At 38.1% G+C, this 22971-nt stretch overlaps 1 protein-coding gene across 1 annotated transcript in view; it reads right to left on the bottom strand.

Moving 5' to 3' along the window:
- SV2C (synaptic vesicle glycoprotein 2C) overlaps positions 1–22971 on the bottom strand; it is an 83628-nt gene that overhangs the window by 614 nt on the left and 60043 nt on the right. The window contains exons 6-11 of the mRNA XM_050913186.1: positions 17875–17985; positions 15553–15641; positions 15017–15181; positions 12028–12161; positions 10550–10753; positions 9488–9647 (exon numbers count right to left, since the gene is read on the bottom strand). Of these exons, the coding sequence (XP_050769143.1) occupies positions 9488–9647; positions 10550–10753; positions 12028–12161; positions 15017–15181; positions 15553–15641; positions 17875–17985 (863 nt within the window). The remainder of the gene's footprint in view (positions 1–9487; positions 9648–10549; positions 10754–12027; positions 12162–15016; positions 15182–15552; positions 15642–17874; positions 17986–22971) is intronic.

Here is a 22971-nt window from a genome sequence, read left to right as displayed (position 1 = left end):
CCAATAATAATGAATGTTTTCCTCTTACAGGTAAAGAGAATAGGGCATAAAAAAAACCTGCTTGGTGCAGAAGAAATATCTGAGAAACTTTGGAGAAAAGGGATAGGAAATAGATGGTGAACAGAAAGTATGACACAGGCAACTCAGAGGGACTTTTGCACCACAGTGGTGTGATTTTACTAGTGTGGATTAAGTATTTTAGATCTTTGGTAGCCCATGCATAGATGTATTATGCAAACTGCCATCACTTTAATAAATTGTGTTTTGACATGACTGTATGATTTTAGTTGCAGATATAACCTTGTCCTACCAAAAATGTCCTGACAAAAATATCTGTACGATAGTAGAATCTCTAACATTTCTCAAATCCCTTAGAAGTGAAAGAGAGAAGGACTATGCGGAGTTCCCACTGTGCTTACAGGGATAAAATAATAAGAATCAGGAGGATAGATGTTCTTCTTTTCAGAACAAAATGTTTCTTTCTTGTTAATACTAAGTACTGCGATTAGGACGAAAAAGCCCCCAGTCTAAACAGCAGGGATTAACAGAAATGCTAGTGGTCTGAGTGACTAAAAAGAACCCTAGTTATTGTACTGAGGTACATGTGAGGGAAAGGAAGAAGTCCTGTACTCAGACGTAAGTTTGAGAAACTTCTACTGGAGCTCCTAAAGAGCAGCCCAGAGAATCAGCTTGAAGTAAGCAGACTTGATCCCAGCTGAGAGCAAGGATATAAACTCTCAATGTTCTTCATAGAACTATTTTTTGATTTTGAAAACAGCAAACCACGGTATCAAGGGAGAAGAGGTGCTCTGCCTCAAGCAACCAACGGACTTGGCCACAGCCCAGGGTGTTACTAGTTATCTCCTCTGCTCTTCTGCAAATCTGGATCTCAATAGTGTTGATCAGTCAGGCCCTTTGGTGTCTTACATCCAAACCTTATACTGGGGGAGAGGTAAAAGCTTCTGTGTAGTATAGTTGACCAGGATATAGGGGTTTTCAGCACTGTCCATGCCCTGACTGTATCTGACATGCTGTGCTTCAAAATTATGCCAGTCCTGGTATACTTGAGGACTCTGCACCAATGACGAAGGTAGGTCTAGATCCTCCTGGTATATCTCTAAATTGCTCTAGTTTGCTCTAAGAAGCAGAACTCTAGTTAACCCACAGAGTCAACTCCAGAATTTGAACAAGATTCAGAAACGTGCTAATTGGAAGTAATAGTACTTTTACTGTCAAATTCTTAAGTCAGTTAAAAGGTTGTTTGCAGAACAGAATTAAGACATGGATTAATTAATATACGAACTAATTAATATACATTCAAAAAGTTTTTTTTCCCATAATGTTAAATATTCATTTGTCCATGGTTGCAGACCAAAGTCAACCCTCTTGCCTAAAATGTTATGGAAGTAAAATCAGAAGAGTTGATACTTGCTGTTCCAGTGTCAGCCCTGTGAATTATATCCCTTTTCTGACCCCAAGACAGGACACAAGTTAGTCTCTTTTGTTGGGTGATTATAATCATAATATATTTATTATTAGTTTGGCGATACATCTCTTGCAATTGACAGCAGTGTTTTGGTCTCTTTAAAATGCCTGAGATTCAGCGAAGTAATTATTCTTTTGTCTTAAGTAATCATAATTCCTCTTTGTGTAAAATGTGGCACACATTCAGATATTGCATGACAATAAGTATCAGTGATATCTAAGGAAGGAGAGACAGGTCATTCCAATAACAGAGCAGAAACTACCCATAAAAACTGTGAAAAAACAAGCAGAAGAGACTCAGATATGCCTCCTGAGTGTTCAAAGCCCTTACTTGCTTGCTTTTTCTAAATTTGGTTAAACCTACAGTACTTTTACATAATCCTAAGTGCCAAGAAAAGCTAAACATGCACATCCTGGAGATAACCATCTTGAAAGCAACATGCTGTGCTGTCCAACAGTGTAGACTGGTGAGGGCTGCCGGAGAGCACACTGCTGAGAGCAGCAGGTAAGGAAACTTTGGAACGTTGCTTGTGAAGCTTTCTGACAGAGAAACATTTGCAGTAGCTCCTTGAAAATACCTTCCTCAGAGGAGGAATGAGCAAGTTAGAACTTGCCCATTTTAAGGATGACTTTTGGAGGAATCGGTCCAAAGGAGGAGTGGGAGATGCACTGAAGGAAGCAGCAAAGAGCCACCCTACTAGAGTAATCTTTCAAAGCCTATGAGAAGAAGATCAAATCTCTACCACAGAAACATCTGTACTACAAGGGCAGATAAAGCCCGCAATATCTGGAGGAGGCTGACCCAGGATGGGGAGAAGATCCTGAGAGGGAAGGAGCTCCAGACTGATGCATCTTCTAGGGTGAACGAGAGTGCAGGTAGGAAGGAGGAGCATGAAGAGGAAAGGCTGTGGTAAAATAGACTTCATTGCAAACAGGTAGGAAGCGGTTAAACACAACACAGCCAGCATGGAAAACAGAGTTTATGTGATAGGATAATAACAGGTTGCAGCTATTCTGAACAAGTCAGGGGAAGAAGCAGAGGAAAAGAGTCAGAACTGTTCTAATTTCATCCTCATTTACACACAGAAAGTATTTCTAAAGTTACGGTAGTGACTGGTTGTGATCACTGTCTGCACATGTAAATATGATTTCTTCAGCTGCCAGTGCCGGTGTAAAACCAAATTTGCCCCCAAATGATGGTAACAGGGAAAAACAGTGTTCACGTAGAGAAAGTAGACAGTTAGTCATCAACAGCCTTGGTTTGTTCAGAGAGATACCAGAACCCCCCAAAGAATACATAGATCTAGCTAAAGCAAATTTGGATAGATACAGGCAGGAAATCTTTGGAAACGCAATAGCACAAAACATATAGGGATACTTTATTGATATTCAATGTTGTTTCATACTGCCTTATAAAGGTAAGCTGTTTCACAGATGCTCTTTGCTTATATCAACTAGTTATAACAGAGGTCTGAATATAATTTTCTGAGCAATTTGGACCATTTCTTTTCATGTGCTGGGCTCTACAGATAGCACATTCAGGGCTGTCACTGTGCTTTAGATCTATTATAGGTTATATACCAAAAATTAACTTATTAAGGTTTAAAATAATTTTGTAATACAATATCTCTTCTATCTGAGCAAAATTAAGGTAATTTGTTGGCACTGAAAAACCAGTTCTGCTTTGTAAAATGGACTTACTCAATTTTTCCAATTGTGAGGGGTCATTATTAGTCTAATCACATTAATGTTATCAAATTATAAACAGAGTAAGACAAAGTAAGCTCATTTTTATTGCCCTTGGCTGTCCTGATGATACAAAATGAACAACCTAGCAGAAGTTCAATCTTTTAATCTTTAAGCAGTTTTCAGGCATGTCCTTTTGCCTAAAATATGCACGTCACTGGCAGGAACAGTGAGATTTTTACAGGCTTAAGTAAAATGTTGTTGTGACCTGTACCTGAAAAGCATTGTCACTGTTCAACCTTCTGCCTTCATATCCTTCAATTTTAATACTGTGTTTGAACGTGAATTTGTTGTGTGCTAATAGTCAGAACAAAGTCATTAAGCAAACTGTTGAGCTCTAGGGATAGCAAATTCAGACTTGTTGGGTTTTAAATACCTTTCTTAGAACAGTGTTTGTGATTCAGATCAGCTAAAATCCATATTAATTCATGCCTTTATAATTAATTCTACTGAATCCAGAGGAGTAAAAATAGCCAGGCAATAAATATACTGTAATTCACATACATATACGAGCATAGTCTTCTCTTGCAACACTAGTACAGTCTATGCTACATTGTTTCAGGAAAGTACTAGAGTGTATGGAAAGTCTGCAAATGATCAAAGATATGTGATGTGTCATCTCAGCATCATGAATGAATTAAGTGAAAAATTCCGAAGGCATAAGGTCATTACTATATACACCAATTTCCGTTAGGTTGATCAGACTGGGTGAAGCACTGGCACAAAAATGTCTTTTTGACTCCATGAACAATCCTTATTACCGGTCAAGGGAGTTAGGTAGCCAGAATCCCTTGTGCAGCTAGAGAATGTCATTAAATCCTTCAGGCACATCAGTAAGATAATGGTGGTGAATTTGAGATTGCCTTAAAAAAAAACCAAGTTATAGATTTTAGTATTGATAGGAGAAAAACGCAAAAGTCTTATAAAAGTGTCAGGTCTGAGAGAAGACTGGATGTTAGGGAAAAGGAATTTTCTCCAATGTATTTTACCTCTGTTGCTGGGAAAGGTGTGACAAAGAAAAACGCTTAGCTTCCTTTCACCCAAGCCCCGCATAAAAATGGCAAGAGTCCAAACAGTTAAAAATAGAGGGATTATCCAAGCCTTTAGATTAAAAGAGCTTGTTTCCTGGTTGCCACATATGCTCCTTCTTAGACCAGGTGCTTACATTCCTACATAAAATACTTCAGGCCCAGCTTTCCGTTGCTGATAGTCAGAGAACCTAAAAACTTCATTGTCCTGCAGTTGAGTGCTACTGAACATGTAGCACAGATATTTGATAACTTTCTTGCCAAAGCTAGTGCTAAGCCTATCCAGCAAGTTACAAAAAACTCTGAATATCACTTTCGTGGGTGTTTATAATATGCAAAGCCTATCAAAACAGAGTTTCTGAATGTGCTATGGACAATTTTCTAATGTCCAGACATTTTAAGTTCTTTTAAAAAATGACTGCAAAGATGCATATCATAGCCTGGCCAATTACAGCACTCAGTGTGCAAGTAAAACTATGGAATTTGCCTTCCTGCCTTGGACTACTGCCCAAGGCATTGCACAGGTTCGGCATGTTGTGCCTTAGAAACATTAACATGAAATTTCAGCAAAATGCAGTTGAACAACATCCATAGGATGGCAGTAGAAAATAGTTGTCAGGAAGTCTACTTTAAGTCAATGACTGCTGTTAAGACTCAAAAGAATAGAAAACTTGTCTTCTGACAGACACAACAATACAAAGTTGGACTTAACATAGGCTGTGAATATTGTTTATTACTCTGGGGATAGATTCTCAGGGCTCTGAAAGAAGAGAAAAAGATAGATATAATGGACTGAAGATAAGCGACTTATTTCTTAACTATGACCAAACCCTTATGAACTTATTTCAGAGGTATTAAAAAAAGGCAAAATAGGATGACTTCACTTTACAGCACACCTTGAATTCTAAATATTCCTGGCCAAGATTCAAACCCAGATTTCTGGCAGCTGTAGTAAAACTGATGAATTGTTGGTTATCTGATGCAATCTGACCTTGATTTACTCTGCAGGAGATGACCTATTTCTATTCCACTTTCTGTTTAGGTTTGGGTTATTTGTTGTATCCACTCCTTGACAAAAGTATTGGCTTATAAAGTTGGTGCTTCCCATGTTACTTCATAAGAAGATATTTATCATTTATGTGAAAGTAACGATTGCATTTTAAAGTCATAAAGATCTCCTAAATGTTACTTCTTCAGAGAATTTTAACTTTTCCATTCATATTTATATTACAGGCAGAGGAAACTGCAATGTTATTGCAAGCCCCTTGGGCGCATACATTACAACACAAGCCATAATTACCTCGACACATAATATTTTTTTTCCGCATCACTCTGCCAATGCGCACAACAAAGAGAGCTGGAGGGCAAAACATAAATGTAGTGAAGAAAACTTGGTTTCCCTCATCTCCTGCAGAAGTTGGAAGGTCCACTGTGAATAAGGTTGGGGACTGCAAGATGAGAAAGCAGTCTCATGGTTAAGGTAGTTGAGTGCTGTCAGGAGAAACAATACCATCCCTACCCCTGCCACAGAATTTGTATATGATGCAAGCAAGTCACTTAAAGCTAAATAAATGGTCATTAAGTATGCATTTCACATTTTCTGGGTGCTCAGCTTAGCACCTTCAGGTTTGTGTGGCTGAAGTGCTGAGCACTTATAGCAGCAGTGGAAGTTACACTTTCAGCCCATTGCCTCTTCTAAAATGCTCAGTGACTGGGATTGTTGGTACCACACGTGCCAGTGTAGTTTTCCTCTCCTGATGGACAATACTAAAGTAATTTTTAACAATAACTTTTTCCCCTGTGCCTCAATTTCTACATCACATACTTTCAAAGCAGTGTTTGGAAAATATGGATAGTTTATGAAAGAGTAGGAAAGCACTCTAGGAGCACCCAAAAATGTTTGCAAGACATTTAATAACTCTTCTTCACAGCAGAGCTTCCAAGGCTATGGAATAGTTTGGTTTGGCCTTCAAGAAGGTCATGACCGACCAAAGATTTTTCAGAACCTGCTGACTAGTCCAGAATAGCACAGGCCATTAAGAAGATAAAGCAAAAGACAAGAGAAAAGATGAGAAAAAAGATGAGTTAATACAAGTTCTTTACATTGTGGAGCTGGGTTAATTAACTTGCTTACTGGAAATCAGCTGGTTTATAGCTAGTCATCATGAGTGTCCTTTAAAATCTGTATTGAAAAGTAAAAAAAATGAAAAAAAATCAAATGATTATTCATTACCACCATGTATGTCATCTGGAAGACAGAAACCTGCCTATGACTAGCACTAGTAACGTATCTTCACCTTTTAACACAACTTTGTCATCCACCTGAGAACCATTTGAAATCTATACAGCCTCTAACATCTCTTATTTTAGCAGTTGTGCGAATCAACTGAGATTTTATAAAGAACGTGCAGGCAAAAGCTATGCTAAAATGGCATAAAATTTGAAAGTACTCATCAAGAATATAGGACAAACTACTTAATAACCTCAAATTCAGGCATTAGTAAACTAAAATGTAAACAGGTAGATGAGTGTGAATGCATACAGAATCCAAATCTGATAAGATTTTGAAGCAACCTTAACTCTGCCCTGTGGGCAGCTGAAGAAGAGGAAACAGAAATGTGTGCCATGTATCATATACACGGCACATTTCCAAATTGCTCACCACACCCCTACCTGGCACAAAGCCAGTATGATCCCTAAATAACCTGGAGTACAATTTATGAAACACCTTTTGTATTATGCTGCACAACACCGGCAAAGCCCCAGAGGTTTGGCAACTGGCTGGTCTCCAAGAGGAGCTGTGCAGGAGGAAAAGGAGGGGCTGCCCAGCCTGGTCTCTTATGCATGGTAGTGTGAACTGGCCTCCTTCCACACACTTTGCTTCCAGCCCAACCTCCAGCTGCACTTTGCCGCTGGTTTGTGGTCATTTCACTCATTAGGAGTAAGAAAAAAGTATATATTGGAATAGTAAAATGGTGACAGAGCGAGCAAAGTTGTAGTGCCTAGATTGCTTTTTGAGGGGAAACTGGAAGCCTGTTTCAGGACCAGGTTCACTCTGGATGCAGCTTTGTAGTGAAAGAGGGCATCATCTTAAGTATGAAGGACCTCATATGCAAAAACAGATCAGGCAGCTTCGTATACCATATATGCCTGGAAAGGCTGTTCAGCCCTACAGCTACTGGCAGAAGCTGGAAATTCCCGGCAAACTGTGGCAAGTTGTGCCTGGCTATGGAGATCAGAGGAGTCTTAGAAGGAAAGACAGGACCATCAGAGGCGGGAAATGGTGGCTGTTAAACTGTAGCTGGTCTGGATAAAAAAATATCAGAGAAAAAATTCTGGGAAGCAAGTTATTTGAATCCTTGCAGATATAGATTTTCAGATAGTTCTATGAAACATAAAGAAGCTTTGCCCCAGTCTAAAAAAATATGTCTAGGAAGTGACTTCGAGAATTGGTCATTTCCTTATAACCCAGCTGGCAATAATTGGCACTGATGGTTCCATCACTTTCACAAATTTTGGAAAAAAATCTCATCTACAGTATATATCAGCGATGTCTTTCCTGGCATAGGTAGATTTGGCCTATCAGCCTTTTTATATCAATAATACAGAGTGACAACTTTCCTATATCTGAGTTGTTGCAAAAAACCCCAACAACTCAGCTGCAAGTATATTGCTGAGGTGGAATTCCAGCTATTATTGCACACATAAACTTTTTAAAAAAGAAAAATGGTGAAGAATTTGCTACAATCCCAAAGCTAGCAGAAACAATTAAAAACAACTATTAGCTACAAATACAGATGCCCTAGAATAGATATCAATTACATTCTTTTTATCGTTCCTAGTAATGAGGGTTATTTTTGCTTCCATTAACATCAATGGCTTTTCCAATTGTTTATCTTTACCTCATTTTAAGAAAATATTTGTGTCTGTTACATTCAGGAATACCAAAAAGATAGCTATTTCTAAAGGATATTTATTAGAATTATATCATAGAGTTTGGATGATGGAATAATTCTTGCCAGAAGAGCCATTTTGTCAGGCGTCATAAAAACACTAGCGCTTAATATTAAAGATTAGTGCTTTGGATTCATAAGTAGCCTAGTATGGTTATTCAATACAACCAGAAGGCTGGACATCACTTTCTTGTGTGAAGAAGCATATATTTTTAAAATGCCAATGAAAAGAAAACAGAGAAGCCATTCTACAGTTTTCCTCTCCTGATGGACAATATTAAAGCCAGTTGCGCCTCTGTCCAAAAACTTAGACTTGCCAGCAAGGCATCACGCATTTATAAACTGGTAATATTTTTCACCATATTTGAAACTTCTAGTGAATGACATAATGAATAACATTGTGACAGGAGAAAGGACACGTTGTCCCTTGGCAGGAATCTGGGCAATTTTACATAAAATTTGTTTAAGGAAGGGAGGGGGGAGAAATATCCCAGTCTGTTCAAGAAAGGTGGCTTTTACATTTTTACACTCGACATACAACAGCGTATGACTTCACTGTTCTTCCTTCCGCCCATTAAGTAATATAAGATCAGCATTAAAAAGTACTCTGTATCTGAACCCCCCCCATGTCATCTAGCAGCAAGCTTGCAGGACATGAAAATTGTCCCGAACTTTCCTGCAAGAGCCATGAAGAGTCAGGAGCAGTGCCTGAGACATTTTTGTATCTGCTTTATGCTGAGTATGTAGACTCCTAGTGACCCTGCTTACAAATTTGTAGCAGACTCATTAACAGCTCAGCATGGTTCAAGCCTACAATCTCTTCCAGAAGATGCTGTTCAGCTCCAGACAGTGATTTTTATTATCATCCCCACCACTTCACAGCCAACAGACAAATGCAGATATATTGCTGTTTTGGACCAACTACTGCCTTCATAGCCAGTTGCACTAGAGGAAACCCAGAAATATTCCATTACTGTTTTCAGAAATACTACTCATCAGCTATGTTTTAAATGAGAGTAGCAGTTAGACCTTCTTCTTTCACATGAAACTACATTTGTGGTATTTTCCTGATTAGGTGATATTTGATGTGAAATACATACCAAATAGCTCAAAAAATCTCTTTTTTCCCATTGCTATTCATAAGACAAAGTATTTGTTTGGCCCACTCAGAATATCACTACCTCTGTGAAGCTCATATGTAACCATTTCTGTTTACCATTTCTGCTGGTACAGAGATCATGTCAGTGAGGTTAGGGGAGGTGTATCTGCACATACCTTCTGTCTGTAGGATACAGCTCCACAGTAATGACATCTAGAGAGTTCCACGCTGAGATGGTGAGGCCATTGTAGAGGCACAGCATACCTATCATCATGGATTCACTGGTCCCAAACCACAGGAAAAAACAGCTGATGCCAGAGAGAACCATGGAACCACCTAGGTACCAGACAGGTGAAATGAACATGAAGTGGAGCTGTGTTTAAAGAATGATCTTTGTTTGTTTTGTCTAATGTTTCTATACACACAGGGTGGATAAATAACTGACCCATATATTTAAGTTAAAAACTAAAGAGACCTCCTCTGCTGGTAAGACCAATCAGGCAGACAAACATTGTAAGGGGCTCATAGAAAAAAAACATAACTCCTCAAATATTGGGATACATCATTAAGTATTAAGCTGGAACCCTCTCTGAACTCCCAAAGCAAGCTGCCTGGGGAAAACTACCCCCATTCTTCCTTGTTCATCATCTTCTGCGATTACTTGAAACTCGTTCATATATTGTAACAATAAAAACACTGAGTGGGAATTGCATTTATATAGAGATATTCTCCTAGAAAGTGAACACAATGAACTACCACATAGTTAGTTAAGTAAGTTGAAAACAGATCTGTCATCGCAGATAATCCACAGGAAATATCTTTCAACTGTGTTACTTTGCAAAATAGATAACAGGCAAAGGACTGCTGACTCTCCTGAGGAGCTGCTCTACTAGCTGTGGGTCACCTGCGCACATCTTGCTTTCCTTTCAGCTGGAGTACAGACAAGCCAATGGTCAGCACTCTCCAAAACCTCATCCCAAATGGTCTTGTAATATCAGCGTGGAAGAGCAATGACTGATAATGTGGCATAGCAGAACTGGTTACAGAACCCTTTGTTCCTAGAGTTTCTAAATTGGGGGCTTTTTAAAAAAGCACTTACGGTGCTGCATAAATGAAGTATCTGCAGAAGGAATGTTTTGCCTCTCTCTGAACCAAATTCTTTAAAAAGAGAACATGTCGCTTTATCAGGAGAGCTTTAGGTTTTGGTGTACTTCCCTGTTTTAAAATCAAGACCCTACCTAGCATCGTTAACCGTCCAATTCTATCCATCAGGAGAGCGGACACAATATTCCCTGGTAATACTGCCAAAGTTCCCAGGAAATTAACAAAGTAAATCCAGTAGGCACTGTAGTCGTCATCAAAAGAAATCTGGCATCCTGTCCTGATGTGGAAAAATGTGCAATTTATCAATTCGCTGTCAACAAATTTATATTGCTCGAGATCTGTGGAAAGAAGAGAAAGAAACATTTCAGCTAACAGCCGATTCCATGTGCAGCTTTTGATTAAAAACATTTCAAGTTTAGGCAACTTTAATGACAACTTGAAGCTTTCACTGCTTCGTAAAATAGGACTAGTTATTGCTGTTAATTTTGATACCTTTTTATCGTAATAGAAAAATATGCAAAGCTCATGAAAAAGAGCAACTAACCCCTGGAATTTGGCAAGTTATATTACTGTATTTCAGCTCTGCTTGGACTGTATTTGGTTAAGGCCTTTCAGCACCAGCTGGTCTTGCATAAAAAGCACTGGGTGTCTGCAAGTTTCTATCACTTGGTCTTGCACAGTATCACACCTTCTATTTCCACACCACACAGCCTTTCAGATGAGACTGCCGATTGTGCTCAGTTTGGTTTGACTTCCTTTAAAGCAAAATGTTCCTACAGAATTCAGATTAAACTAATCTTCATTTCTGAGAAGGCCTCATGATCTTCAGCTCAAACACTGATGAGTTACTACATGCAACCATTCAGGCCATTCTTCTTCCAATACCATTTTGGAGACCTCTCCCTATGCTTCCACTTTCTTTCTCTTCCTCCTGTCAGCCTTATAACCCTGAATCAAGAATACCTTCCTTCCACTCCAAGAAAGCTGGGCGTTGCTTGCTCTGAAACCTAACTCTATCACTGTTATGATTGCTGGAATTATGGGAAAGCGGTAAGAAGTGTCCCATCTTTCCAACAAGCTTAGTTGGCCATGTTCTACTTTCAGTTATGTTTTATTAAACTGAAAAAAAAAAAAGAGCCCTCTGTTTAAACATATGAAAATAGGCATTCCTGGTTTTGTTACAATACTTAGGAGAGTGGGAATGATTATAGACTAGGTAGTTTGAATTCTGAACTCAGATTCCCATGCCACAGCAAGCACAATGAACAAAGTATTTCACCAGTCACATTTAGACTAAATAAAAATACACTAGTTAAAGCTACCAGTAAAGCAGTAAATATATTTTCTTCCCTCCAGACCGAATCTCTTTAGAGATGATTAAAATCAAACAGAAGTTTATTATCTGAGTCAATTTTAGGCCTGCGGTATCTCCAGTGTGGGTGTGATCCTTTCACTTTTCTGTTACAACATTACAGAGGCCTGTTGCTTTTTATAGATTTTTATTCCCTACAAGAGGACTCCTTGTATGCCTTATTAGAAATCCAGAAATTATAAACATAAGATGAGAACATGCAGGTGAACAATGGATGTTCAGGATTTTTTCTTGTAATACCTGTGTTGTAGAAGGTGCTATTCACGAAAGTACAGTTCCTGAAGTATGTGTTCAGTGAAGTAATGTCTTCAAACACACAGTTCTTAAAAAGTGAATCTTCAAAGGTTACTGATTTAAACTTCATCATAATAAACCTGCCCAATAAAAATAATTTCTGTCAGCCTACCTTCATAGGTTAGAAAGAGCAACAGGTCAAGCTGATGCAGCTATACAGGTCTAAAAAATCTCAACCCCAGTAACAATGATTCCTTAAAGGCATTCTGGAGATGTAAATAATGATTAGCTGATTCTAGAATACTATCGTTCAGAAAAAGCATTAATAAGAAAAATAGCTGCACATAGCTACCAGCCACAACTTGTAATACAATTTCTTTGATAATGTTTCTGTTATTACTTGTCCTTAATCATCAACCAAAACCAATGTCATGACATTCATAGAATAGCCTTGTAAAATCACTATTACTTGTAATTTGACATTACAGCTGGAAATTGGGAGATCATGCTCCAGAAACTCAGTCTCTTGGAACAAACAAGCACCTGCTAGTACCAACAAGCTGGAAAGAAAGAATTTTTTAAAGAAGCTTTATTTCTCCAGATGAACACACTGGGCACTGTGTCAGGCTCAAATGCAAAACATGCTGGTCCAAGAGCTAAAAAATAGTTTTGCAAAATGGTTTAACATGAACACACTATTACATTGCCAGTTATACAGCTAGATATCTAACTGGGAGTATGTGTTTGTTACTCCTGTGTCTGTGGATGCAATTGCAATTACTGTGTACACAAAACAGGTATAAACAAATTGTCAGTAGCTTTTCTTATTTCTGAACATATTCCTTCTTACTGACTCTCATTTAACTCCTAGGTCTTTGGTCATGAGTGTCAATCAAGTCATTCATAGAAAAATGATGAAATGTATTACTAGCAGTAACTTTCTTCCTGAATATGACTAGACTAAAACAATGCTGAAAGCCTTTCTTAGTATAATTCTACCAAATAACATCACTATGCTAACAAAGAAAAGACACATGTAGAAATACATCATTATTTTTGTGATGTCTTTTATTTCACACGAAGATGTGGAAAAAGCTACAGCTAAAAAAAGGCAGTTTTGCTGGCAGACTTCACCTGAAGTGGCAACAGTTTGAAAAGCAGTGCTTTAATTGTTACACGGCAGTAAGAACTGTTAAAGTGGCAAAGCCTTCCAAACACAGACCTGGCTCTGCTCTAATTAAACCTGGTGTGACTAGCTAAGTGTTTTTCTTATTACAAGACTAATAGTAGGAATAGGAACACACAAAATAAATATGCTACCTATGAAACAGTAGGAATTAAACTCTCTTGCCAATAAGGTTGTTGGAATCACGTCTTTATGAGAAAGGAGAGCAAAAGCTAATTGTGTTTATCACAGGAAAAGACTTACTAGCTAATGAATTCTCTTTGTGTATTGGTGAGAAGAATGGTGTTTTCAGCCCATTAGTTTTAGTTACTATATCGTTTCTCATTTGTGACAGACTCTGATTAAAATCAGGCTGACGTTCAGTGTCAACTCATTATCATTTTTCATATAGCACTTTCCATTTTAAAATGTAGCCTAATTCCAGAGGAGAACAAAGCAAATCTAGCAATTAGATTAGTCAGTTGGAATAGAAATGACAGACTATGTGTCCTACATTCTTCTGATGCACTTTTTACCTTTGGACAGGAAACGTGACTATATTAAAATTGGTGTTGCAGTGATTTGAATTAAAACCAACAGAAATGTAATGAAGTAAAAAGTCAAGTATTGATGGATCTTCTAGTTAAGAAAGAACATGAAGGAAACACTGAGCTTGAGGGTGAGTGGAGTATTGAAATGTTTGCAGAGGAAGAATATCAAATGAGTTCATACTTCTGTGGAAAATGTTTTGTGAATCTCAAATAACTGTCAGAAGCCTATTAAATTTGCACATTTGAAAGAGTAAATCAGTGTTTTAGAGTAGATTAATGTTAGATTCACTGTTTTACAAGAATTTTCAGTTCAAATTAATAAGACCTCGGTTGACAGAGTGCTGTCAGTTACTGACAGTAAATGGTTCTTTGCTTTTAGGAGAACATCTACCTCCTGGAAAGGAGCGGAACTGGGAAGATATGGCTAGTTTAAAAATGAGATAACTGCTATTTTTTGTCTGCAATGCATAAACCTTTAACTGTGTTAAAACTCAAGTTCTTATAAAAATAATTTTAAAAGCCCCATATTACCAACATCATTAACTTTATTAACTTAGATATAGATTTTCCTATGGAAATAATAATTACTTAACACCATGACTTCCAGGAGACCATTCACATGGTTGTTCTGTATATTTCTTAAGAGAAACCAGACACCTAAACCAGCTGTGTTTAATTTTCCCCTAAGTTATCTAGTTATCTGTAAAGTCGAGAGCCTTAATATGCTTGGATTCAGTTAAAAAACACAAAAAGCATTGCCAAAGTGTTGTTTCCCATTTCAGAGCTTTTCATACTTTTTATTGATTTACAGTAACGTTTAGCTTTTATTTTTCTGTGATAAGATCCTAACCTCTCAATGTTCAGCGTTTTCACAGAAGTGTCTTTCATCAATATAAGAAAAGAACCGGCAACAGAGATGAAAGTATGTCCTTCCCCAGCCCCCTACAATATGCTGCATGTGTTGGATCTGAAAAACTTTGAATCCCACTGTGAAAGGAATTATCATTAACTTAGGCTTTTCAGTCTGTTTTCCAGGATGACAAGGAAGCTCAGTTTGCATGGGAGATCTTCACACAGGAATCACCAGGGCATGTACAGATCCACTTCTCCCCATGCTCCACGAGTCATAAGAAATCAAGAACAGAAATAAATTCCCATTAAAAAGCAACAAAATCCTCTATCATTAGCTAAAGGAGAAAAATATTAGATTATTAGGACATGTTTTAAAACATGCATTTGTTTATTCCAGCCAAGTCAGGATATTAGGAAATCTCTAAACCTGTCATTGATGTATTCTCCATTGCTGTGAATCTGATTTTCTAGTGTGAAGTTGAAGACGAAATATGAAACCTCCTCATTGCGGAAATGTTTCACTCGGGATGTGTACTCGTCTGACTGCAGATGTTTAATGACATCAGGAAACCAGACAGATAAGCCATAGTAGCTGTGAAAAACAGAAAAAGCTCAGTCACTGATCTCACTTGTTTGGAAATCTCTGCGAGGTGAGGACAAGCAGCTCCCTTGGCTGCCTACGTGATGGAGCAGTTGCTTCATCATTATAAAATCCTTCATAAAATAAAAATATTGAAAGATGCTGACACCAGAAGATGCCAGTTTTCTGAAGCAGATATTCTTGATGAGTCAGGCTTGCAACCAAGAACAGACTAACCGATAAATATAACTTTTTGTGGAAAGATGCTGAATAAAACCTTTCCAAATAAAAAGGATAATCATGGTGACAGAAATTTGCATGCAGATGATTCTTCTGTCTGTCAAGTCTATAAAAAAATGGTTTAAGATCTCAACCACTCTTACCCAAAAGACAGGGTGAACCATACAGCTGTAAGTTTGATTGTATTATCCTTCACCGGGTAGTTGAAGCATCTCATAAATGTCAACCAAATCTGTAAATCATTAGGAAATACATTTATTTTAAATTGTATTTTGAACAATTTTGTTAAATGATAGAAGCTTTTTGATTCTGATTTCCTTGGTTCTTCAGGGCATCAGAGAGAGCAGATCAGATCTTTGATACTGGTCATAGCTGTACTTCTCATACAAGTATGTTAATCTCCAGCTATAGCCAGGCTGTGCGTGTTCTGTGACTTTCCGGCTTCTTTTCATAGACTTATAGAAGGGTTTGGGTTGGAAGGGACCTTTAAAGGTCATCTAGTCCAATCCCCCTGTGATGGGCAGGGACATCTTCCACTAGATAAGGTTGCTCAAAGCCCCATCCAATCTGACCCTGAACACTACCAGTGATGGGGCATCCACAACTTCTCCAGGCAACCTCTCCAGTGTCTCACCATCCTCACTGTAAAAAATTTCTTCTTAATGTCCAATCTAAATCTATCCTCTTTCAGTTTAAAACTGTTAGCCCTTCGCCTGTCGCTACAGGCCTTGGTAAAAAGTCTCTCCCATCTTTCTTATAAGCCCGCTTTAAGTATTGAAAGGCTGCAATAAGATCTCCCCAGAGCCTTCTCTTCTCCAGGCTGAACAAGCCCAACTCTCTCAGCCTTTCCTCACAGGAGAGGTGTTCCATCCCTCTGATCATTTTTGTGGCCCTGCTCTGGACCCACTCCAACAGGTCCACGTCTGTTTTGTACTGGGGACTCCAGAGCTGGATGTAGTACTCCAGAGCAGAGTAAACGGGCAGAATCACCTCCCTCGACCTGCTGGCCATACTTCTTCTGATGCAGCCAGGATACGGTTGGCTTTCTGGGCTGTGAGCACGTGTTGTCAGCTCATATCAAATTTTTTATACACCAGTGTGGACTGTATCTGTTAATTCACCCCTGCTCTGATTACCTGTAACTCTCCTAATCTCCAGGCAGCTTCATTTCACTATGTCAAATAAACCAGAGATCTTGTCAGAAATGTTTTCTTCTCACTTCCCAGTATTACACTGCTTTAAGTTTAAACAAACTATACTCCATAATTCAACAGGGACACACTCAGAGTTAGATCTATCATAACCTACCACAGTTAGAAATCAGTACTTTAAATACATGAGGAAAAGCTGGGACTACCCCCACGTCAGAGATGCTACAGCAGAGCTGACTGAGAATGATGTTCTCCTCTCTTTCTCTCTCTCTCATCTCAAGATGCTCCTCCTTTTGAAGAGAAGAGGCAATTTGTCCTAGGAGGTTTCATCACACATCATGCAACAAGGAAGGTGCTCTGACCCAGGGGCTAGTCAAGTGAGACAAGTATGTGAGACAATCAAGCTGCAACTCCTTTAAAGCTAGTTTAGTAACAAGGCCAAAACATAATATTTCAATCTTCAACTACTCCATTTTTGGACAAATAACTATAAAAGTAGACACTTTCTGGATTTTTTTTTTTTTTTCATAAGGAAAACGCCATTTTTCCAAACAAAGCAATTTTGTGACAAACCTTGGTTTACAACACTTCATCATAGCTCTGGAGAGCTTTAAGCTGCCAGATTTTTAACTGCTCTGAAAAGTTATTTTTGACCTTTTTTTTTTTTTTTTTTTTTTAAATTAATGAGACTTTTCTCAATTTTCATTACCAGGTTCAAAGATACTGCATAATTTTAGTTTTGCAAAAAAGTAAAAAAGAATGCAGAGCACAGTCCCAGTAAGCTTGTATTAAACTCTCTGAAATAGCTCTAACATAGTTTTCTGGTAAAACATTTGACATGCCTAAAAATACTTGCAGATACAATGCCTTATCAAGGTTTTATTGACATTCATTTACACAATTTATTCACAACTTTACCATTTGTAAGTCATGTGGCCGCCTCATATTCCTGCTGATAATGTTTCATCTCATCATGTGTCACCTCTTTCTATAGGTATATATTGACATGCATTCCCAGTACATATTATATTGTGGTGCTTGGGAATATGGCTATGTAACTATTAGCCATCACTTATGTGAAGACCAATGCAGCATTTTCCACCTCAGAAGCTGGGACCAACCTCTGTGATTCACTTACGCCTCTTCTGGGTGAGGAAACCAGAATCTTACACTGGTTCCTGAATCTCCAAGTTGCATGGAAAATGTAGCATTGCAGCTATCACCAGCATGAGCTCAATCAATCCATCCCATTTTTGAAAGTTAATTAAAAAGAAGAAAGGTAATTACAGAATGAACAGAGATGTTGTTACTTACACCGTATAGCTCTGTGCGAATTCTAACAAAACACCTCCTGTACCAAGTTCCTGTATCGCTCTGTATTTCTATGAGCTCGTCTATCTGCTTTGGAGTTTTGATTCTGTTAACCTAGAAATAAAAACAGAACAGCAAATATTTGCATTTTCTTGAATCATTAACTGCCTGTTGAGGAGTAGTGGAAGGTTTTAATAAATCCCATAAACTAAAAATGAGCAAATATTAAACCTGTGTCTACACTAGAAATGCTTCAGAAATACAAAGGAATAGTAGTACACTAGAATGCCAAAGTTCATTATGGATGCAACTGTATTGAAAAAGCTCTACTTTCAAAGCATGCAGGAAATCCATTTCCTCTGACTGAAACAAGCTGTTACTGTCAGGTTCTGCTAGAGTGTTGCTCTATGTACCCCTAACACCACAAAAGATAAAACATTATTTAAACCCTCAGCTAACCATGTCCAGAGTTTGCTATCAAGTTGTTTCTGGCTTGCTATCACAACATTGTTGAAAGTCTATTGATTAAAGATACCGTAATTAAAATAGAAGTATATGAAATGTCAAGAATTAATAGTAGAATAACATCTTTCTTTTGTTCTTATTTCCTGTAGTGTTAGACATGGAACTCTCTTTGTCTTTTGGATGTTGACTTTAACTATCCCTTTTAATGAAGAGAGAAAAAGTTAGGTGAAATGATCTGGAACCACGCATGTTATTGCTGTTATGAGCAATCATCTACTTCATCTGAAGTGAAATGAGATAAACAGACATCAGGGAAAAATACAGAATTACCGGTAACAGAGAATGGGATGTTGCCTACAATGCTAATTTTCACTTGCACTTCTCTGTGTAGCAGAACAAGAATGTGGTATCTGGTCTTTCCATACACAGGACCTGACAAACTCACATCATTGTATGGTTTTGGTTTTGGCTTCTGCTCTAGTCCCAGGTTCATAGCAATATCACAAAAGGCAGTGTATTCATCCACAGTTTATTTAAAAAGAAGACAAATAGAGAATGCAAAGAAAATAAATAAAATGGGGAAAGGGACTGACATATAAGGAGGGAGGGAGCAAGAGACTGAGTGTTCAACATTTGGCTGCAGTTTCTGAAGGTAGCAATAGCTTGTGTTTCTTCTTAACAGAATGAGGACACCACCACCCACAGATGTATCATAGTGGATTACAGGACATCAGGGAATAGCAGTATTGATGGTAAAGCTCTAGTTTTCAGCCTACTGCTTTTACAGATGTACACTGTTTAAGATGCACCAGCAGCCTCATCCTGTGAACAAGAACAAACAAAAGCCCACTAAGCAGTTTTAGCTATAACCACCCTCATTTCTGAAATACTGTAGCTCACTGTCTTGCCAAACCATGACTATATCAAAAGCCTGTAGCCTTCTTGTCATGCCTCTTCCAATAGCAACAATCCTATCTACATCATTCCGTTGATTTTAAGCTTTTCTTAAACTGCTTTTATGAAACGTTATACAAAAGACTGGGTTGAGTGCTCCAAGATTATTTAAGACCTTGTACATACAGACAACCTCACATGCCACACCTCCAGGCAGAAAGGGCATGCCTTTTGAATCATGCTGTATAAACCAGTACCACTCTTGTAGGTTCAGGGGCAGCCTTTTCACCTTCCTGGTCACCTGACTCATTTGGAGCTGTGGAGGCTGGAGGAAACATGTCTACATCCTAGGACCACTGTATGTGGCTGGGGACAAAAAGCCCCTGGCCTTGATGGTTGTTTAACATAAGAAAAGTCCTATTGAATTAGGACAATGGTCCATCTGGACCATGCAAATTCAGCTGTCAGTATATGAAGAATGAAAGAAAGAACAATAAAGAATACCTATTTTAATGAAAATGGAACTTCTGTTTAAAAACAATGGCTAGAAATATGCAATGTTTGAATTTTACAAAACCAAGACATGCTGCAAAGGAAAACGTTTGCAGAAAAAAAGATTAATTAATATATGGCAATGAAAGAGTGGAGAGAACTTAAGGATACAAAGATTTTTTTTTACTTAAACATTTAAACCAACAAATCTAATGAATGTATATTTTAAGGATCCAGGAAGGTAATTAAGCACGTACATAAATGTTTAACTTGGGTAGTCCCATAATAGGAGACACTATCATCTTACTACTGTCTCTGTTAGTGTCACTGCTCTCAGAAGAGATTGTCAAAAGTATTAAGAGCCACCACCTCCACAGTCAGTAACTAGAATACATCCACTTTGGAGTTCCTAACTCTAAACCCAACTGTTCATCAGTTGATGCCTTCTCTGTTCTAAAGGTTTGAAGAGAAAATCCTCAATAATATGTGTAACAAGAATAAACATGACTTGTGAGAAAAGCTTCTAGGTAAAGATGATATCAATATAATTAGGAAAACACATAAAAAGAAAGCATACTAAAACTATAGCAGTAATGGAGAAAAAGTTACATTAGCTGCAGAGTTAGAAAACATACTATCAAAGTGTATCTGATGTAACTAGTGACATGAAGTGGAGGAAAATAATAAAGCATAAGTCACAGAATGGTACTGGATGAAGCAATGGGGTTTAGGAGGGGGTCGTGGTTTAACCCCAGCCAGCAACTCAGCACCACGCAGCCGCTTCCCCCTCCCCCCTCCCAGTGGGGTGGGGAGGGGGAGGAAAAAAAAAGTAAAACTCGTGGGTTGAGATAAGAACAGTTTAATAATTAAAGTAAAATAAAATACACTACTAACTAATAATAATAATAATAATAATAATAATAATATAATAATAATAACAATAATTGTAACGAAAATGAATATATTAAAAAAAAGAAATAACACCCAAGAAAAGACAAGTGATGCACAATGCAATTGCTCACCACCCGCTGACTGATGCCAGAGCAGCGATCCGCCCCTCCCGGCCAACTCCCCCCTGTTTACATACTGGGCATGACGTTCCATGGTATGGAATACCCCTTTGGCTACTTTGGGTCAGCTGTCCTGGCTATGCTCCCTCCCAGCTTCTTGCACACCCGCTTGCTGGCAGAGCATGGGAAACTGAAAAGTCCTTGGCTTAAGATAAGCGCAACTTAGCAACAACTAAAACATCAGAGTGTTATCAACAGTATTCTCACACTAAACCCAAAACACAGCACTATACCGGCTACTAGGAAGAAAATCAACTCTATCTCAGCCAAAACCAGGACAGAGCGCTATGTGAATAAATTGCTGAGACAAAATGTCACAATATCCAGGACTAACTTATATTGAAAAAAAGAGAGACTAAAAGGATGTCCCAAACAAATTATGCATAAGTTCTTTGCTTTCTGGGTTTTATAAGACGAAGTGCTGATATTGTCCAATGAGGAGATAATGATGCATTTTCTAATCATATTAAAGCAAGCTAAAAATAGGGACTTCTGTACATCTGTAACCTTGACATACAGTACAGTATTTCTAATCCTTCAACTCCTCTCTATCTAGAGCTGAGTTTTCCCAATGTTCATGGCAGAAACTGGCAAAAATCCCAAGAAAGCGTTGTTTTTTCGTTATTCATGCCTTATTCATGGCTGACCAATTAACAAAAATAGCTATAAATAAAGTGCTGAGTTCAACATGATTCAGTGTCACATTTTAACAACCGTAGAGAGAAAGACTTGTTAGATCACAAGAACTGGAAACAACAAGCATGTGCTTTGTTTTCTTCTCCACGGCTGCTTTAGGACATGGTTACGATTACGTCAAACTGATGTGAGACTGTGGCTGATCCTTCCTCCCACCTTTTGTTCCAGCACATTTCTGTCTTCTTCCTCATGCCTAAACCAACACTGTAGGGGGACAGAGTCTGTGCTATGGCTGACTGTGCAATCAGTCAACGAATATCAACGCTGGCAGAAGAAAAACAAAGAGTGACCGGGAGCAGGCATACTCGGTCTGAAAGCAGCTCAGATCAGCAAGAACCAATTGTGAAATTACACCCAAGTTGTATGGTGTTAGGCAAATCTCTTTACTTACTTTTACTTTTTATTTAGAAAATAAAATATTAGGTTAGATGGGATTAGGGGTAGGTCACCGGTGTATCGAGAAATGTGGATTTAACATGATAGATGTGCTAACCAGCCTTCTTTCAGCCTAAATATAGGAGTTCTTGAGCTTCTTTGTGGAAAAAATTAAGTGGAGGCAACGGAAACTACATCCAAGGCAATAAACTGTAAGTTTCAATGGAATAAAGTTACGTGGTCAGATGATCATTCCTTGAGACTGCCTGCAAATGCAGAACCTTTAAGAGGATTTCTTAATTGAGTTATATGTGCATTAAAGTAAGAAGACAGCCTCTGGAAGAGTAAAAACATCCCACACGTGGCTCTGAGAGGGAGCAGAGTGCCAGCACTCCCACAGCACAGCACAAGCTGGAAAGGTAGACTGGGTTTCAAAGCAAGCAAATGCCTTCTGCTGTTTTGTCCTACTGTACCCAGAAAGACAAAATTGTTGTGTATATTCTTCATAAATAAGGAAGACGTCATGAAAAAGTCCCACATCTGAATTGCCGATTTCTCCTCCAAATAGAAGCAACCCATCAATACTTTGAATATGACCTTATCATTAGACCTGCAAGTCAACAAGATGCAGTTGAGCTTCCAAGATATTTTGAGAAAATTAAATGTCTGAAATTACTATTTCACAGAAGTAAAAATGAATTTTTTCAAATTATTATTTTAGTTGATAAAAATGAAAAAAAATTTAAAAGCTTTAAAGACATAACAGCCAACTCATTTGGACTTCTATGTGCCTACTGTTATTATTAAGAGTGAAGTAAACTTAATAAATAAAACACAGATGGAGTCTATTAAGTACCTTTGTACAGCAGAGAAAATTACCACATTGTGGGTTCATATGCTCAAGAATATGCTGGCCAAAGGCTGATATCTTAACATCTGCTGTATATATAACAATTTCAGTAGGAATTCTGTTCTTATATTTAGGTATTTAGAGTGCAAATGGTTGCCTTTGTCATGCAGAGTATTAATATTGATTACTTAAGCCCTCCAGACCTTGCCAGTCAGCAAGCTTGCTGATGTGCTAAGCAATTAGCTTTAAAAGCAATAC

Source organism: Gymnogyps californianus, chromosome Z (genome assembly GCF_018139145.2).
Source record: "Gymnogyps californianus isolate 813 chromosome Z, ASM1813914v2, whole genome shotgun sequence".
Classification (NCBI taxonomy): Eukaryota; Metazoa; Chordata; class Aves; order Accipitriformes; family Cathartidae; genus Gymnogyps; species Gymnogyps californianus.
This window is presented reverse-complemented; position numbering and strand designations above follow the sequence as displayed.